General features: G+C 36.7%; 1 protein-coding gene across 1 annotated transcript in view; it reads right to left on the bottom strand.

Moving 5' to 3' along the window:
* Nucleotides 1-1,593: 1,593 nt before the first annotated feature.
* FAM241A (family with sequence similarity 241 member A) overlaps nucleotides 1,594-16,688 on the bottom strand; it is a 44,343-nt gene continuing 29,248 nt past the window's right edge. Inside the window, exon 2 of the mRNA XM_055587965.1 lies at nucleotides 1,594-3,951. Within this exon, the coding sequence (XP_055443940.1) occupies nucleotides 3,706-3,951 (246 nt within the window). The 3' untranslated portion in view covers nucleotides 1,594-3,705. The remainder of the gene's footprint in view (nucleotides 3,952-16,688) is intronic.

The following is a 16,688-nucleotide window of genomic DNA, read 5'->3' as shown; positions in this document are numbered from 1 at the left end:
CATCCAGCCCAGCATTTTGCATGATGTACTCTGCATAGAAGTTAAATAAGCAGGGTGACGATACACAGCCTTGATGTACTCCTTTCTCAATTTTTAACCAGTTCATTATTCCATGTCTGGTTCTAACTGTTGCTTCTTGAACTGCATACGGGTTTCTCAGGAGACAGCTAAGGTGGTCTGGTATTCCAATCTCTTGAACAATTTTCCAGTTTGTTGTGATCCACATTGTCAAAGGCTTTAGTGTAGTCAATGAAGTAAATGTTTTTCTGGAATTCCCTTGCTTTTTCTGTGATCCAGCGGATGTTGGCGATTTGATCTCTGGTTCCTCTGTCTTTTCTAAATCCAGCTTGTACATCTGGAAGTTGTTGGTTCATGTACTGCTAAAGCTGAGCTTGAAGGATTTTGAGTGTTAACCTTACTAGCATGTGAAATGAACACAACTGTACGGCAGAGAAAAAGGACTTAGAAAATATTCAGTCCAGCAATAATCCTGAAGCAATAGTTTGTACATTAGTTGATATTCTTCTTGGCCAATTCTAGTACTAGAAGTACTAACAAGTATGAAAGTCTGATTTTTTAAATTCTTCTTTCACCCTGTCAAGCCATTAATTCACAATGAAAATTTCTAAAATAAACTGAAATCAATAAACATTTGTAAAATAAATTATTAAAATAATAAATAACTAAAATATGTAATTATATTATAGAATCACAAACCAGACAAACAGCCCTTGATTGCTCAAATACCTAGCTTTGATTATTTTGAGCTTAATACTTTACAACAGACCTTATGCTGTAATTTGCCCTCTCTCAGTTCTGTAACTGTTTCTTATTTCCTGATCATCTGGATAGTCTTTAATGGATTAGCAGCTTAGTGATAGCCCAGGAAGATTTTCTCTGATCAAAACGTGATTAAATAGAGATACACTTTGGTCAGAAGACAACTATGGTCCATAGTTCCCACATGGAAAAGATTCAAATGCAATTTTGGATGGGTCTGTGGGGATTTGCTTTGATATACTTCCTTTATGTTTTTAAGAGTAGAAATGGAAATGTGGCCTCTAGAGTGGCTAATCAGTGATGCGCTGATGATACATGTTCAACAACTGGCTTCCCACAAAAAAAGAGCCCTGATTTGTTGTGTTTGCCAATTATAGTGTAAATACTCCCTTCATATTCAATGTCAGGCTACCAACTTGATGTCACTGAAGGCAAAGAGGGATTAAATGTATACAGTTGGCTTTTGCAAGCCAGTGTAAGCTGGCTCCAGCACACTAGTGAACTAAGAATGATCTGACTGGTGGCCAGGAATGGAAAAATATCTTGCATATGAGACAACTGAATTCTACATAACTTAGTTTTTCCTTTAGTGAAAATTGATTTATTCATCTACTGTCAGTTTACTTATAGGTCTTGACCTTTCCCTTTTGAATAGAGGTATGAGTGATATATACATACACAAATTTAATAATATAGCACTATAATTTCTCTTTATTCATAGTAATAGTAGTTTCTAAAATTGCCTTGTGTCTGAGATTGAAATGATTGAGAATGTTTGTGAATCAATTCCTTATACCATGAACCAAAGAAATGACCAGTTTCTTTTTATTTCAAGATATCAGTATAATTTGCATTCTAATACCTTTCATAAAAGAAAATATTTTATTTCCATCAAATGAGCAAAGTTTGTTTTTTCCCTATTAAAGCAAATGATTTGTTGGTATGCTCTTCTAATAATATATGCAGAAAGGATAGCATCAAAATATCTCATTTCTTTATAGAATTTAATATACATCCTATTAACAGCAGTGTACAGATGTATAATATTTGACAATTAAAAATTACTTTTAAAAATATTTTCAATATTAGCTCTGGTAGAACCAGAGCTGCTATTATGCATACTATTTCTTTTTTTACATTCCAAAAGGAAATTAAAAATTCTAGTAGTATTACAAAGGAATACACTTTTAAATATTGAAAGCAGATATACAAAATCTCATGACTTCTATTAAAAACCTCGCAACTCTACTGGACACGAATAATGTCAAATAACTTGCTCTTATGCCAGGTTCATAAAGGTTACTATTAAAAATATTGCAAACCCAGTAAAAACACAATGATATAGTACAAAGTCTTTTTTCAAAGTCAAACTTTAAAAGATCTGTATTTACACAAACAAATAATATTTTTTAGTGCCCTCTGATTGGTACTGTTGTTCAGGATAATCTAATTTTAGAAATCTAAATTGAACATTTTCATCATTTTTCTGCTTCAGTATGGAAGATGCTGAGGACATACAGAATAAATTTTAGAAACAGGACTGGGTAAAAACTTTATAAAGTAGAATAGTAAACATTTTACACACTTTAGTTATTGCCCTGCCAAAGATAAAAATAACCCATTGCCCCATCTTCCTCTATTTAACTTTCTAGATAATTATCTCAACTACCTACCTTTTGTCTACATAGAAAGTTTTTTTAGACCAAAGTATAAAGATTTTAGATTTTTTTTAACAAAATCCAAAATATCAGTAAGCCATTTTTAATTTTCTAAATATGTTTAAAGAAATGCTATTTTTCAATATAAAACCCCAAAGTGTTGAATTAAGACACATTAATAACATGCCTGGCCAATTACTGACTTGACTTTAGCATTAGAGGAATATGATACAATTGGCTGTTGAGTTCCAAATTTAAGCATTTGGTTTTATATTGTAATACTGTAATGTCTAATACAGATATTAAAGAAAATGAGCTTTTTCTTTTAAAAAAAGGAATAATAAAGAATTTCAGCCATAATACAAATCAACTTTGAGGGGAAAATCCATGTCAAGATAGGAAATAGATTTTTAAAATCTTAGACTAATTGCTATAAAAGAATTATAAAAATGTAAATTTCTAAAAAAAATACACTGAAAATGTTTATCTAGGAAAAAATACAAGGAAAATATTCATTACTATGGGGTACAGTCAACTATGGACCTGGCTTATGAGCCTTTAAAAATTCACAAAAACTAATTAGCACCAAAATTGTCTAAAACTCCAAATGATATACTGAAGTAATTCCAAGCCCAAGTATTACATTATAAAAAAGTTATATTTAACTTGGGAAGTTTTCCCAGTTATAATAAATATATTTCTTTACAATCTTTAGAAAATGTGCTAGCTTTACTGATTTTCAAAATATTAAGGTAGTGTATAGAAGCTGTCATTTACATTAGTTTTGGCTGAGCAGGGACAATGGAAATTCAAGTTATTTCCCAGAAAATATGGATTTATTTGGTTGGGTTACGAGCAATTCTCCAGTTAAAAATTTTCACTCCCTGTTTCACCCTTTTTCTTCTAAAATGTTTTATTAGAGCTTTTACAAGATCTATATTGTCTGATTTGAATTTTGTATCCTATTTTCCCTGCTCACTTTTAGGTGTTATTTAAGGTCTGGCATGGGAATAGGAGTATTTAAAAGTGGGCACAGATCACAGTAGTTAAACAAGAGTTATGAATAAGCTACTATATATATTCAACCCTCTTAAAATCAAGTTGAATTTAATTTTAAACAACATCAACTTACAAATTTAATTGCAAAACAACAACACACAATTTGAAACAAGGCAAACTTTTCAGCCTTTATGTAGTGAAATATATAACTTCACTAATTACATATCTGGCTACCAAATGTCAAACCAAATGTTCATTTGGCCATATTTTACTGCTGCACATAAATAATGACAAGGCAAAGAAGAGCAACTAGTCCGAAGGCTGGTAGGCCAAGGAACCACAGCATAACCCAAAAGAAAATGACTATTACTGGTTCTACGATTTGTTCTCCAAAATACATCCTTGTGAAGCCCATGTTGAGTAGGCTTTTGTTCAGTTCACCAAAAAGTGTTCCCATCTTTTTGTAGTCATCTCCCACAGGCTCGCCAGTGTGGTTTTGTGATTCTTCAATATCCTTTGAAAAACAAAAACAAGACAAAATATAAACACAAAATGAGAAACAGGTGAAGGTCTTTTAAGAATGATGATCATTTCATACTTCTTTATCTTCCAGAGTATGTACTGGGCATACATGTGATAACCATTTGATAATACCTGGGAATGTTCCTTTTGATTGTCACCCAGAACAGCTGTGACTGTGATCACCTTTCAAGAATATGGAAAGCACTGATTTATTGATTTATGTGGCCTTGACATTGACTGGACACTCAACTACTAGAACACTGATTTACAAGATGAAGGAAGCAGCTGATCATTTCATTTTCTAGCTCCCTGGAATTGCACAAAACAACTTATTAAGTGAAAAATCATGTTCGTATTGTTCTTATCAATGATTGTGATTACTGAACAACCTTTTTATACCAATCTGCTGTTCTGAGGCAGGCTCTGGATTGCTCTGTCCTGCTAAGTAAGCTTCTTTTCAGTCCATTCGACACATTTAATGACCCAGCCTCATCTTTCTGGAGCAGAGCTTGCTGCTACTGTTGAGCAATTCTCAGCTATTATGTCTGTGATCTTTCGATTTTAGCTGGGAAGCTAAGAAGAATTCAGTGTAGGTCCTTGATGTCCTAAATGCTTATTAATCTCATCAGGAGAAACATATAGTTTCCACATAGGAATAATTTTGTATAATAAGCCTAAAAGTTTACCTACATATCAGTTCCCCAGAAAATGTCCATGTGTACCCAATTATACATACCAAAAATTATGTACTATTTCTATTACCTCTCAGTCTTATTACAATTAGGGTCTTTATACTACTATCTCTGCTGCCAAGTCACTTCAGTCGTGTCCGACTCTGTGAGACCCCATAGATGGCAGCCCACCAGGCTCCGCTGTCCCTGGGATTCTCTAGGCAAGAACACTGGAGTGGGTTGCCATTTCCTTCTCCAATGCATGAAAGTGGAAAGTCAAAGTTAAGTCGCTCAGTCGTGTCCAACTCTTCACGACCCCATGGGCTGCAGCCCACCAGGCTCCTCCATCCATGGGATTTTCCAGGCAAGAGTACTGGAGTGGGGTGCCATTGCCTTCCAGTAGATAGATATTAAGTTACTATCTCTCAGCTTCAACTCCACTCTTTGAAATTCTACAAACATATCTGGTTCCCTGTTAGGCTCTGCCAGTAGAGGAACTAGAGAGACACTGCACAGCAAGAGGAGGAGGAAGGGGCTTGCTCTTTCTTGTTTGCCTCTCATGGGTTTCTTGGTTCTCTTGGTCTCCAGTGACAGTTCACTCTGGCAGTAGTAGGTCCTTCTGGTAGCAGCCACTGATTTCAGTTTAGTGACTTCCCAGCACCTGCAGAAACTATCTCAATGTGCCTTCCTGAGACACCAGATCAAACCTGTGGGTTCCTTTCCCTCAGATCTCTGGTCCCCAGGGTCTGTGGTGTTCCTCCTTTGAGCTCAGAAACACCAGTACCAGGTGGGCGGTGATTGGCTCTTCAAAGCCTGAGTCTCAGCTGCGTGTCATGGGGCCTTCCCCAGTTTTCTCAGTTTTAGTAATTCTCTCTCTCTTCTCTGCTTCCTCAGGCCTAGGAGTGGTGGCTGGTTCCTGGTGTTACTACCTGTGGCACTCTAGCCTACTTTAGTGCAGTGGTTTTTAAACTTGATATGTTAGACTCCCTTGGAGGGCTCTGAAAGCCCACTGCCAGGGTTTCTGATTCAGTAAGCCACAACTGGGGCTTGGAGTCTGAGAATTTGCACTTCTAACAAGTTTCCAGGTAATGCTTATGATGCTGGTATTTTTTTAACATCTTTTGACTATCACTGCCTTCATGTTTTTGCCTTTCCTGTTCTTCAATGTCTGCTTAACAATTCTTTGTATTAACTTATCTTTGTTAAAATAATTGGTAGAGTTTCTCTCTTTTCACTAGCCCCTAATTTGGTCACAAAAGAAAAACTATGTCACAGTGACACAGTTGTAATTATAATTTATTAAACCTAATCTCTTTTAGGCATGATGATTCAAATCAGTAATTATTTATTGAACATATACTTGCTCATAGTAGGTGCAAGATAGAAAACTGGAGTAGGTGATGGACAGGGAGGCCTGGCGTGCTGCGATTCATGGGGTCGCAAAGAGTCGGACACGACTGAGTGACTGAACTGAACTGAAAAAGACAACTTTGGGTATAGCGTTTCATATAATAACAAGTAAATATTAAAGCTACTAAGTAGGCTGTCTAGGCCAGAAAATAGTTAATTAACTTAACTTGAGACACACTTCAAACACATGAATCAGACTTAGATTCCTTTAGTAGAAACCAAAACTTAATCATTTCAGTAATCAATAAGTAAATAACTAAAAATATTTTTTCACTTAAAAATGTATCATTTTTTATTCTACATAATAGTTTACATATATAAGGAAAAAATGCAAAAATCTAACTTTTATGTGCAATAGTCAGACAAAATGATTTTCAGTGTTTCACTGAAGTGTTTCACTTAAAGTGTTTCATTTTAAGGCAGTGTTTTCCCATATAATAGTAATTTATGTTGAGTACAGAGTATCACTGATGTAATGAAAAAATGAGACTCAATGCGGCATCATTGTTAAATGTATATAAGTTTAAGCCAGAATTATTTTTGAGTTAATTTATACATATAATAAATTACTTTTGGATTTTAATTTCTACCAAAAAAAGAATGAGAAAAACAAAATGTTGTTGAGATATTTGGAGAGTTTAAATCTAGGCTCCCAACACTTAAACTGAATGACCTTGATCAAACTACTTCAGTTTCCTGAGCTTCAGTTTTCTAATCCATAAAATGGGATTTTATGAATCCTTTTTGATACTGATAATATACTCATGAATTATAATTTATTTGTTAACCTTTCCTTATTTTTTGTATTTTACCTTCTAAATTATATTTTCATTCACTGATGTGCTGTGATTAATTTTATGTTTCTTAGCTTCTCATACTTTTTAATGTGTTCCACAATAATACACTATATTAAAAAAGAGAAACAAAAATCTTGGTCTTACTTGAGATTAAGGCTTTCTTTTCTTTAGGACAGAACTCAGAGTTCTTGATTTAGTTTGTAATTCTTCTGTTCCCTCAACTTTCTCTTCTACTCCAGTGTCTATCATTGCTGGTATCATTTTTGGCCTTTTTATTTATTTATTTATTTTTCTTTTTTTCTTTTTTACCACCTCTAATTTCTTTTAATCTATGCACTTATTGTACTTTCGGGTTTTCTGTTGTTACTGAAGCTTTTTAAAACTTTTTCAGTATATTTGTGGTTTTAGTACAAAGTGAGTACCCTAATCTAAAACGGTTCTTTCTGAAGATTCACTTTAAATTCTTCTACAAACTGTTTGTGGGTTTTTCAGGGGAAGAAGTAGGTGTTGCAATGCTCAGTTAACTCCGCAAGGCCAGGGGGAGAGGCAGCAGTCTGAGATCTGGGGAGCAGCTAGGGGGACGGGGACTAGAGATGGGAGGCCAAAAAGACTGGCCTGGGGGTGCTGTGGCTGCGGCAGCCTGCTGCTGCTTCTTTTTTTTTTAATATGAAAAATTTCAAACACAAAATTAGAGAAAATAGTACAATGAACCCCCTAAGTACCTATCAACCAGATAAAATAATTACTAAAAATCTGCCACCTTACTGAAGCATTTCTTAATCTGGGCAATCTGAAGGAGAAAAAAAAATAAAGTCACTAGAAAAATGCCTAAAAGTGGCATATCTTCACAAATAAAGTTCTGTGGAAAATCAATGATATTCAGCAAAGAACTGGATAAAGGTTCAAATAACCCTAGAGGAAAGACACTTAAAGACATGGAAAAGAAAACGGGCAGCATTCTTAAATCACTGACATTACAGTCAGTCTCACTACAGTGTTTTCTGTATCAGTAAATATCTGTTGAATACATGGGGAGAATTTATCTTGTGGCTGGCAAGCATTAGAGCAATATCTTGATATCTTGATATTTCTACCTGCTCCACTTCTTGCCAAACAAAAAAGATGGCCTTATTTTTTCCAAATATTATTTGGATTATTTATATTTTATATTTATATTATTTGTATTATTTATAATTGTAATCTCAAAGCAATTATGTATTTTTATGGAATTATCAGTATGTTTTGTTGTGGATATTATTAATATCCACTTACTTTTTCCTTAATCCAGACCAAACCTTAATCCAGTCCATATTCTTTACCTAAGGAAAACCCCATCTATAGTTTCAGAGATGACAAGTCTAAGAGTAATCCCCTTCCCTTTATGAGAAGCTGGCCTTGGAAAGGGCATGTGATCTACTTTGGACTGATGACTTTTGAGTGTCTTCTGGGGAAAATTCTTTCAAGCTCTTCTGATACAACTTTGGACAGTGATTCTTAACACTTTAGGAGAAATAGAAGAACTATTTCTCCACAGATAGACCTTAAGTAAAGAGAATTTACTATATTTGAATTAGCTTTCTATCACTGCCATATGAAATTAGCACAAACTTAGTGACTTAAAATGACACAAATGTATCACTTTTTTCTAACCTGTTTTGCAGGTGAGAAGTCAAAACTGGCAGGCTTGTTTCTTTCTGGAGGCTCAAGTAAAGAATCCATTTCTCTACTTTTTCTAGCTGCTAGAGGGTGTCCATCTTACTTGGCTCCTAGTCCCCTTCCTCCACCTTCAAATCCAGCAACATTGTAACTCTCAGACCATCCTTCTGTAGTTAACTTTTTCCTCTGACCATAACAGGGTAAGGTTTTCTGTGTTTAAGGACCAGTGTGATTAAGTTTAGTCCACTTAGATAATCCAGGTTCATTTTCCCATCTCAAAGTCCTTAAATTTGATCATATCTACAAAATCTTTTTTGCCATGTAAGATATCATATTCATAGGTACCAAGGATTAAGATGTGGACATCTTTGAGGGGGGGAGAAACCATTATTCTACCCACCTCAATATTTAATTTTAAAATTATTTCTTTATATATCTACTTCCTGTCACTATCTATGATAGGAGGGGTAAGGTCACTGAAGACAACCATATAAATTCAAAAAAGAGTACTTATTATACTGCATTGTGCCTGGCCCTTAGCAGGCTCATAATAAATATTTGTTGAATGAACAATAGAAATATTCTATAATAATGACATATTAGGCAAAAAGCTCCTCAAAAATAAAAACAAAATTTACAAACAACATCAATTATTTTATTTCCCCATGAGTACATCTGTGAATTTGTTCAAATATGTATAAATAAATTTTAGAGAGATTGTAAGATATAGTAGCTGTTAGCTAAAATTTACATGCTTAGTTCATTTGCTAAATGACTGAATTTTAAGAGCAGAGGCTAATATGAACAGATGAGTTCTTAAGTCCCTGACTTAGCCAGAGGTCTACAGTTTTCAGAGTAATGCGGCAGTGGTGGTATGACTAGTGGCACAGTGGCACAGCGAGCTCTTGGTGCCTACTCTGTGGCATGCACTGTGCTGTACGTGGGTTTTCTTGTGTTGTCTTTCCAACAGGCTGTGAGGGAGGCACTATGATTTTCCCCATTTGCGGATAAGGAAACTAAGTTTCAGAGGAGTTAAATGTCGGCCATTGACTTATATTAGTAATTGAAGGAGCTATGATATGAACTCAAGACATTCTTACTCCAGAGACCACACCAGTAATCCCTATGTTATACTCTCTCCAGGTATTATATTATTAATAGCTAACATCTGTGTAATGTAAGCTTTCAGAGAACTTTTACATATTTGATCTCTGAAAAAAGAAAAATTATGTAAACACGTTTTCATTTTTCACAGAAAGAGTACATTTAACACAGTGAAATGAACATCAATATCTTTCTGTGCTTTACATCTTTTCCCAGTTTATAGCATACTTGAAGGTGAGTTTTATCAAGCATAAAATTGCTCAAATGTTAATTTCTGTCTTATATAACAATTTAAACAAGGTAAAGCTATTTGCAGCAGTTTAGTAAATCTTTCTATAGTCCATTCAGTATTGACTAGAATTCAGATTCAAATGCAAAAAAGAGAGACTCCACGGAAGAATGAGGAGATATGCTTGGCAGAGTTGCAATAAGGCAAAAACCCAAACCAACCAACCAAATACACACGCACACACACAAAACTCTTCACACATAAAACACACCAATACGAAAATGTAGATGGCATTTCCCCCCTGTTCTAACATTAATCACTTTGTATCTTTGCCAAATTTTATTCTTTGTATGTGAGGTCCCAATGGAAGAACATTTATCAAATGACAGTTTACTTCATGATCATATAATAGTACAGACCATGACATGCACATTAGATAGTAATGTTATTTTGTCCATAATTAATGACATAGGAGTGTTATAATTGACTGAAAATCTCTTAAAAATATGCACAATTAGTGATGAGAAATTAAAGGTGAGCCCTGAAATCATCATAGGATTTTTGAGAGCAAAGGATCTTTAAAGGTAATTGAAGTCTCTTACTTCAGAAATAAGAAATAAGAGGTTAAATCAGACAATCATCACTCAGTGTATGGTAACTAATATTATTACTACATTTTTGGTAGAAATTATATCTTGTGATTTTTTTAACTTTCGTTTTCTTTCTACTGTAACATGCTGCCTAATACCTTAGTGATTATCTTTCTTGTGATAATTAAATTCAGCTGTATTTTTCTTCATGTGTTATGACAACTTAATCATATAGAAGTTGAGGTGGGATGTTTTCTATGGCACATCCTTATCTATGGAACAATCTGTGCACATTAGTATGGCAGAATCTGCTTATTCACTTTAAGAAGAGTACAAGCTACATTCTGTAAACAGGTTTTCACTGAGTGGGTAACAATTCAAGATTCACTTTCAACTGTTTTTTTCCGAGTGTAATATTGGAAGTCTGCTGGTTTTGCCTGTCTGGTTTTTATTCTACTTTCTTCTGTTGATATCATCTTGATTTAACCTTGGGAAAACCCTCCCCCACCCACTCTTGGTTCCTGTGTTCTGCTGGAATGTGTGCCCACTCCCAAGTTCCAGGCCAGGCCACTGAGAACATTTCATTTCCTTGAGCACATGATTAGTTAAGGAATGAGCATATAACCCAAGACAGGCCAGTGAAAGTTCTACCTAAGATGTTTGCTGCAACTACTGATAAACGGGCATCCCCCCTCCCCAGCTGGTAATGGTTAGCTGCTAAGGTGTAGAGCCTCTTATTACAATGAGGAGGAAGCTTGCTATGAATGAAGTCAATACAAAATAAAGAAATGACAGTGGATATTGTCTGAATACTTGAATCCAGCTAGGGCATCTACCTCTGTTTTTTGTTTGTTTTTTAAAAATAACATGAGCCAATAAATTCCTATTTTGCAAAATCTAGTAAAAGTTGAATTTTTGTCACTTGGAACTGAGAGTTCTGATGATGATGATGATAAAAGTAGTAACAGCTACCATTAGAGACTTCCCTGGTGGTCCAGTGGTTAAACCTCCACCCTTCCAACGCAGGGAGCACAAGTTCCATCCCTGGCTGGGGAACTAAGATTAGGCATGCCTCACGGCATCGCAAAAAGAAGAAAAGTAGCAATAGCTTCCATTAACTGAATGTCTACTATATGCTAGATACTGTGCTAAGTGCTTTATATTCATTATGCTATTTAATCATTATTTATTATAAGTATTATTAGCTAATTTCAAAGCCCTGTGTTAATTATAGTGCTCAAGAACTTCCTCATTAATTTGGTTTTATTGTTACTAGCAATAATTAACATGAAGAAGATATTAATAATATTAAAAAATAATAATGGGGTTAGGCAAGTAGAAAATTTTAGATAACTTCTTGAAAGGTTTTAAAAACTACACAAGAATAAACCAACAAAACACTGTAGAGCAATTTCCCTCCAACTAAAAAATAAATAAATAAAAATGGGTAAATGGTGACTGTATTCAGATAACATAGAGAGTAAAGACTAAAATGCTGATTTCTTCTTGCTACTTTGGGTTAACCTTCCTGAGCTGTCAAGCAGAGCCAGCCTCGATAACCCAAGTCCATGGAAATCATAACTGGGAAGGTAAACTTATAAATGCACAGTGAGCAAAAGGGGAATGATTTTTGGATGATGTGAAGTGAAAGTTGCTCAGTCATGTCTGACTCTTTGCGACCAGGTCAGAATACTGGAGTGGGTAGCTATTCCCTTTTCCAGGGGATCTTCCCAACCCAGGGATTGAACCCAGGTCTCCCGTATTGCAGGTGGATTCTTCACTGGCTGAGCCAATAGGGAAACCCAGAAGAAGGTCTTCCCTAACTGGGAACTGAACCCGGGCATGGTGGTGAGAGCGCTGAATCCTAACGACTAGACCGATAGCACAGAGTAACCTGTGGACTGAGGCTTATTAAATGAATGAAGAAATGAACGAACGAATGAACAATTCCTAAATCTTGCTGCAACTTCTCCTTTCAACTGTTTTTTCAACTCTAGGTTTTCCCTGCTATCCAAAAGCAGAGTGTTCCTATGAAACCTTCGGTAAACTGAAGTGGTGTAAAGCAAAGAAGCAATTATCTTAGGGCACATCTTGGTATTAATAATAGATACACAAAACAAACTGAGAAAAAGCACAGATGCTCACGGACACAATTCAGAGCGCTGGTGGCCTGACGCTGAGTGTAGTTCCTGAGGAAGGAGCCTGGCGTGGTCACTCTAGCTACTTGGGAGTGTGCTGCCCTCGAGCAGTTCACTACAAACAAAAACTGAATGCTGTTTTTGCTTTAGACTTTTTTTTCTTATAAGAAAAAATCCTCTTTGGATTTCTTTGCTCATCAAAAACAGGTACCAACTTTCACAAAAGTGAAGTGGTGCAAAGCAAATTTTTGAAAGCAGGGACTACCTGTATGTACTCCCACTAACTTCTTTTCAACTTTACTGGGATTGTACTTCTTCACTTTTCTCCTTCAGCCTGAGTTCTATGACCCAAATCTCTTTAAAATTTAAAACTCCATTGTCTCACGGGGAAACCCTAATCTTGGAGTAAGAATTATTTTCTATGTCTGTACCTGAGTACCTGCGGCGCTGGAGAAAGTTGTACCATAGGGTACCAACAGTTTATGACAACCCTAAACAGATCTTCAAGTACATTCCTATTTCATTTCTCTGCTGAACGTTTTTTTTTTTTTTTTTTTTTTTGCTCTTTACACAGAGCTATTTCAGATCTCTTTTAAAAATCTTCAACTGCCTCCTACTCCTCTCTTTCTCCCTCTCCTCCAGCAAATTGCTTGACCTCCTATTTCTCAGGAAAAAGAGAAGTCAGAAGAATTTCCTTAACTTTGTGATACTAAATGTATCAGCTACCAAAGTTTATACCCATCTTTTCTTCTTTTTAGTTACAAATAAAGAAACAAGGAAGTATTCCTTTTCCATTACCCTCCTGTCTCATATATATTCCGTCTTTCCCTCTGTGGGCTCCTTCTCATCAGTATTTATACATGCTTAGATTTTCCTCCATTAATGCCACTAGCTCTAGCTGCCTGGCCTTTTCTTCTTCATAACCAAACTGTTTGAAACAATTCCCTCTGCTTGTTTCCATTTTTTAATCTTTGTTAGGAACTGTGAAGGGACTGGTGTTTTACCCCAGCAGTTCCCAACCTTTTTGGCACCAGGAACTGGTTTCATGGAGACAGTTTTTCCATGGACCAGGGCTGGAGTGGGGGAAGGGATGGTCCACGCACACTGTATTATTGTGCGCTTTATTTCTAGTCTGTGGCAACCTCAGGATATTCTACCTTGACTTTAGGGTTAGGGTTCAAGCTCCTATGGAATCTAACGCCACTGCTGATCTGATGGGGGTGGTGCTCAGGTGATAATGCAGGAGATGGGGAGCAGCCATAAACACAGATGAAGCTTCACTCACTTGCCCTCCGCTCACCTCCTGTTTTGAGGCCTGGGACTGGGGACTCCTGTTTTATCCTCCAAGTTAGGATCCCTGTCTTGGCGTCAGGGATATTGGTACCAGACACAAGTCTCCTGGGTCAGAGATAAATGACTTCACTACTCATGCCACAAGCAGCAGCCTGAGTTTCATGTTGACGTTGGTTCTCTTTAAGTCCCACAGGGTGACAGAGTGGCCAAGCAGATGCTGCATGCAGTGCGTTTCTGTCACAGCTGAGGGACTTTGAGCTTAGGGAACTCTCATCTTTTATAATGGGCTGTAAGCAAATCTGCCTGACGTTTGTCCCGGGGGAGACATCATCTTTATTACACTGGGTGGCAAACAATCTGTCCTCTACTCTGAAAGGAGACACTATTTCTATCTTCCAAGTCTGTTCATTTAGCAAACATCTTTGAAAAACAGTCCTTAACAAAAGTTCTCAATGCAAGAGACCCATGGAGAATTGCTCCTAACAATTTTCCAATCAGACCTCAACTTCTGTTGGCTTCTGTTCTTTTACACCACCAAAACAGCTCTTGTAAAGACTACCAATAAACTGCCATATCAATAAATTAAGAGATCTGTTAGGGGGCATTCCCTGGCAGTGCAGTGGTTAGGACTATGTGCTTTCACTGCTGGGGGCTCAGGTTCAGTCCCTGGTCAGGCAACTAGGATCTGACAAGTTTGCAGCATGGCCAAAAAAAAAAAAAAAAAAAAAAACAAAACACAGAAAAGTTTTTCAGTTCTCATTTGATTCAACTTCTAAGCAGAATTACATCTACTTCTGCTTCATTGACTATGCTAAAGCCTTTGACTCTGTGCATCACAACAAACTGTGGAAAATTCTTCAAGAGATGGGAATACCAGACCAGCTTACCTGTCTCCTGATAAATTTGTATGCAGGTCAAGAAGCAACAGTTAGAACTGGACATGGAACAATGGACTGGCTCAAAATTGGGAAAGGAGTTATGTCAAGGCTGTATATTGTCACCCTGCTTATTTAATTTATATGCAGAGTACATTATGTGAAATGCTGGACTGGATGAAGCATAAGCTGTAATCAAGATTGGTGGGAGAAATATCAATAACATCAGATATACAGATGACACCACCCTTATGGCAGAAAGCAAAGAGGAACTGAAGAGCTTCTTGATGAAGGTGAAAGAGGAGAGTGAAAAAGCTGGCTCAAAACTCAACATTCACAAACCTAAGATCATGGCATCTGGTCCCATCACTTCATGGCAAATAGATGGCGAAACAATGGAAACAGTGATAGACTTCATTTTCTTGGGTTCCAAAATCACTGCAGATGGTGACTGCAGCAATGAAATTAATATGCTTGCTCCTTGGAAGAAAAGCTATGACTAACCTAGACAGCATATTAAAAAGCAGAGACATTACTTTGCCAACAAAGGTCCATATAGTCAAAGCTATGGTTTTTCCAGTAGCCATGTATGGATGTGAGAGCTGGACCATAAAGAAAGCTGAGTGCCGAAGAATTGATGCTTTTGAACTGTGGTGTTGGAGAAGACTCTTGAGAGTTCCTTGGACAGCAAGGAGATCAAGTCAGTCAATTCTAAAAGAAATCAATCCTGAATATTCATTGGAAGGACTGATGCTAAAACTGAAGTTCCAATACTTTGGCCACCTGATGTGAAGAGCCAACTCATTAGAAAAGACCCTGATGCTGGGAAAGATTGAAGGCAGGAGGAGAAGGGGACAACAGAGGATGAGATGGTTGGATGGCATCACTGTCTCAATTTACTTGAATTTGAGCAAACTCCGGGAAACAATGAAGGACAGGGAAGCCTGGTAATGCTGCAGTCCGCAAGGTCATAAAGAGTCAGTTATGACTGAGCGACTGAACAGCAACAACTTTTTCTTTTCTTCTGAATTATATGGTATTATATTCTCCTGGTTCTATTTTTCTCTCTCTGGCCACGCTTTTCTCAGTCTGCTTTGTTAGTTCACCATCCCCAACCTAGCTATTAAATATCGATCCTCAACCTCTGGTCTTAAGCTTTCATCTCTTTTCTCTCCATATTTTCTTCCCAAATAAGCTCAAATTTTACAGTTTCAATTACCACCAGTACATCAGTTACTTAAACATTATATCCAGCTCAGACCTTCTGCACTCTAAAACCATATATTCAACTGCCTTCTCAACATTTACACTTGGATATCTTGAATAGGGCTTCCCAGATGGCGCTAGTGGTAAAGAACCCACCTGCCAATGTAGGAGACCTAAGAGATGCAGGTTTGATCCCTAGGTTGGGAAGATCCCCTGGAGGAGGGCATGGCAACCCACTCCAGTATTCTTGTCTAGAGAATCCCCGTAGACAGAGGAGCCTGCCAGGCCACAGTCCACATGCTCGCAGAGACTGACTGACACAACTCGTAGCACAGCGGCACTCATCTTGAGTATACTTCAATATTCAACACATCCAAGGCCAAACCTGATTTTCCTCCTCAAAACTGGTCTTCATTCAATGAACAGACCCTCAGGAATAAAATCTATCCTTAATTTCTACAAGTCAGAAACTCAAGAATGATCTGCAAAGCCTTCTTTTTCCTAATTTCCTGTATCCAGTTTATCAATGGGTTCTGTTGATTTTAAATCCTAAATATTTCAGGCATTTATAGTTTTCTAATTTTTCTTCTGTGTTGACTGGTATACAGTCTGCCTTCTTAACACCTCCCTTTCTGGTTCTTTTTATTCCTTCCTATGGATGTGAGCTACTAGTTGGTGTCATTTCCTTACTCCAATACAACTTGATTTCCACCTTTGTATTTTGTGCTGATATTGTCAAATGTATTTCAGTATGTGATAG

Source organism: Bubalus kerabau, chromosome 7 (assembly GCF_029407905.1).
Source record: "Bubalus kerabau isolate K-KA32 ecotype Philippines breed swamp buffalo chromosome 7, PCC_UOA_SB_1v2, whole genome shotgun sequence".
NCBI lineage: Eukaryota > Metazoa > Chordata > Mammalia > Artiodactyla > Bovidae > Bubalus > Bubalus kerabau.
This window is presented reverse-complemented; position numbering and strand designations above follow the sequence as displayed.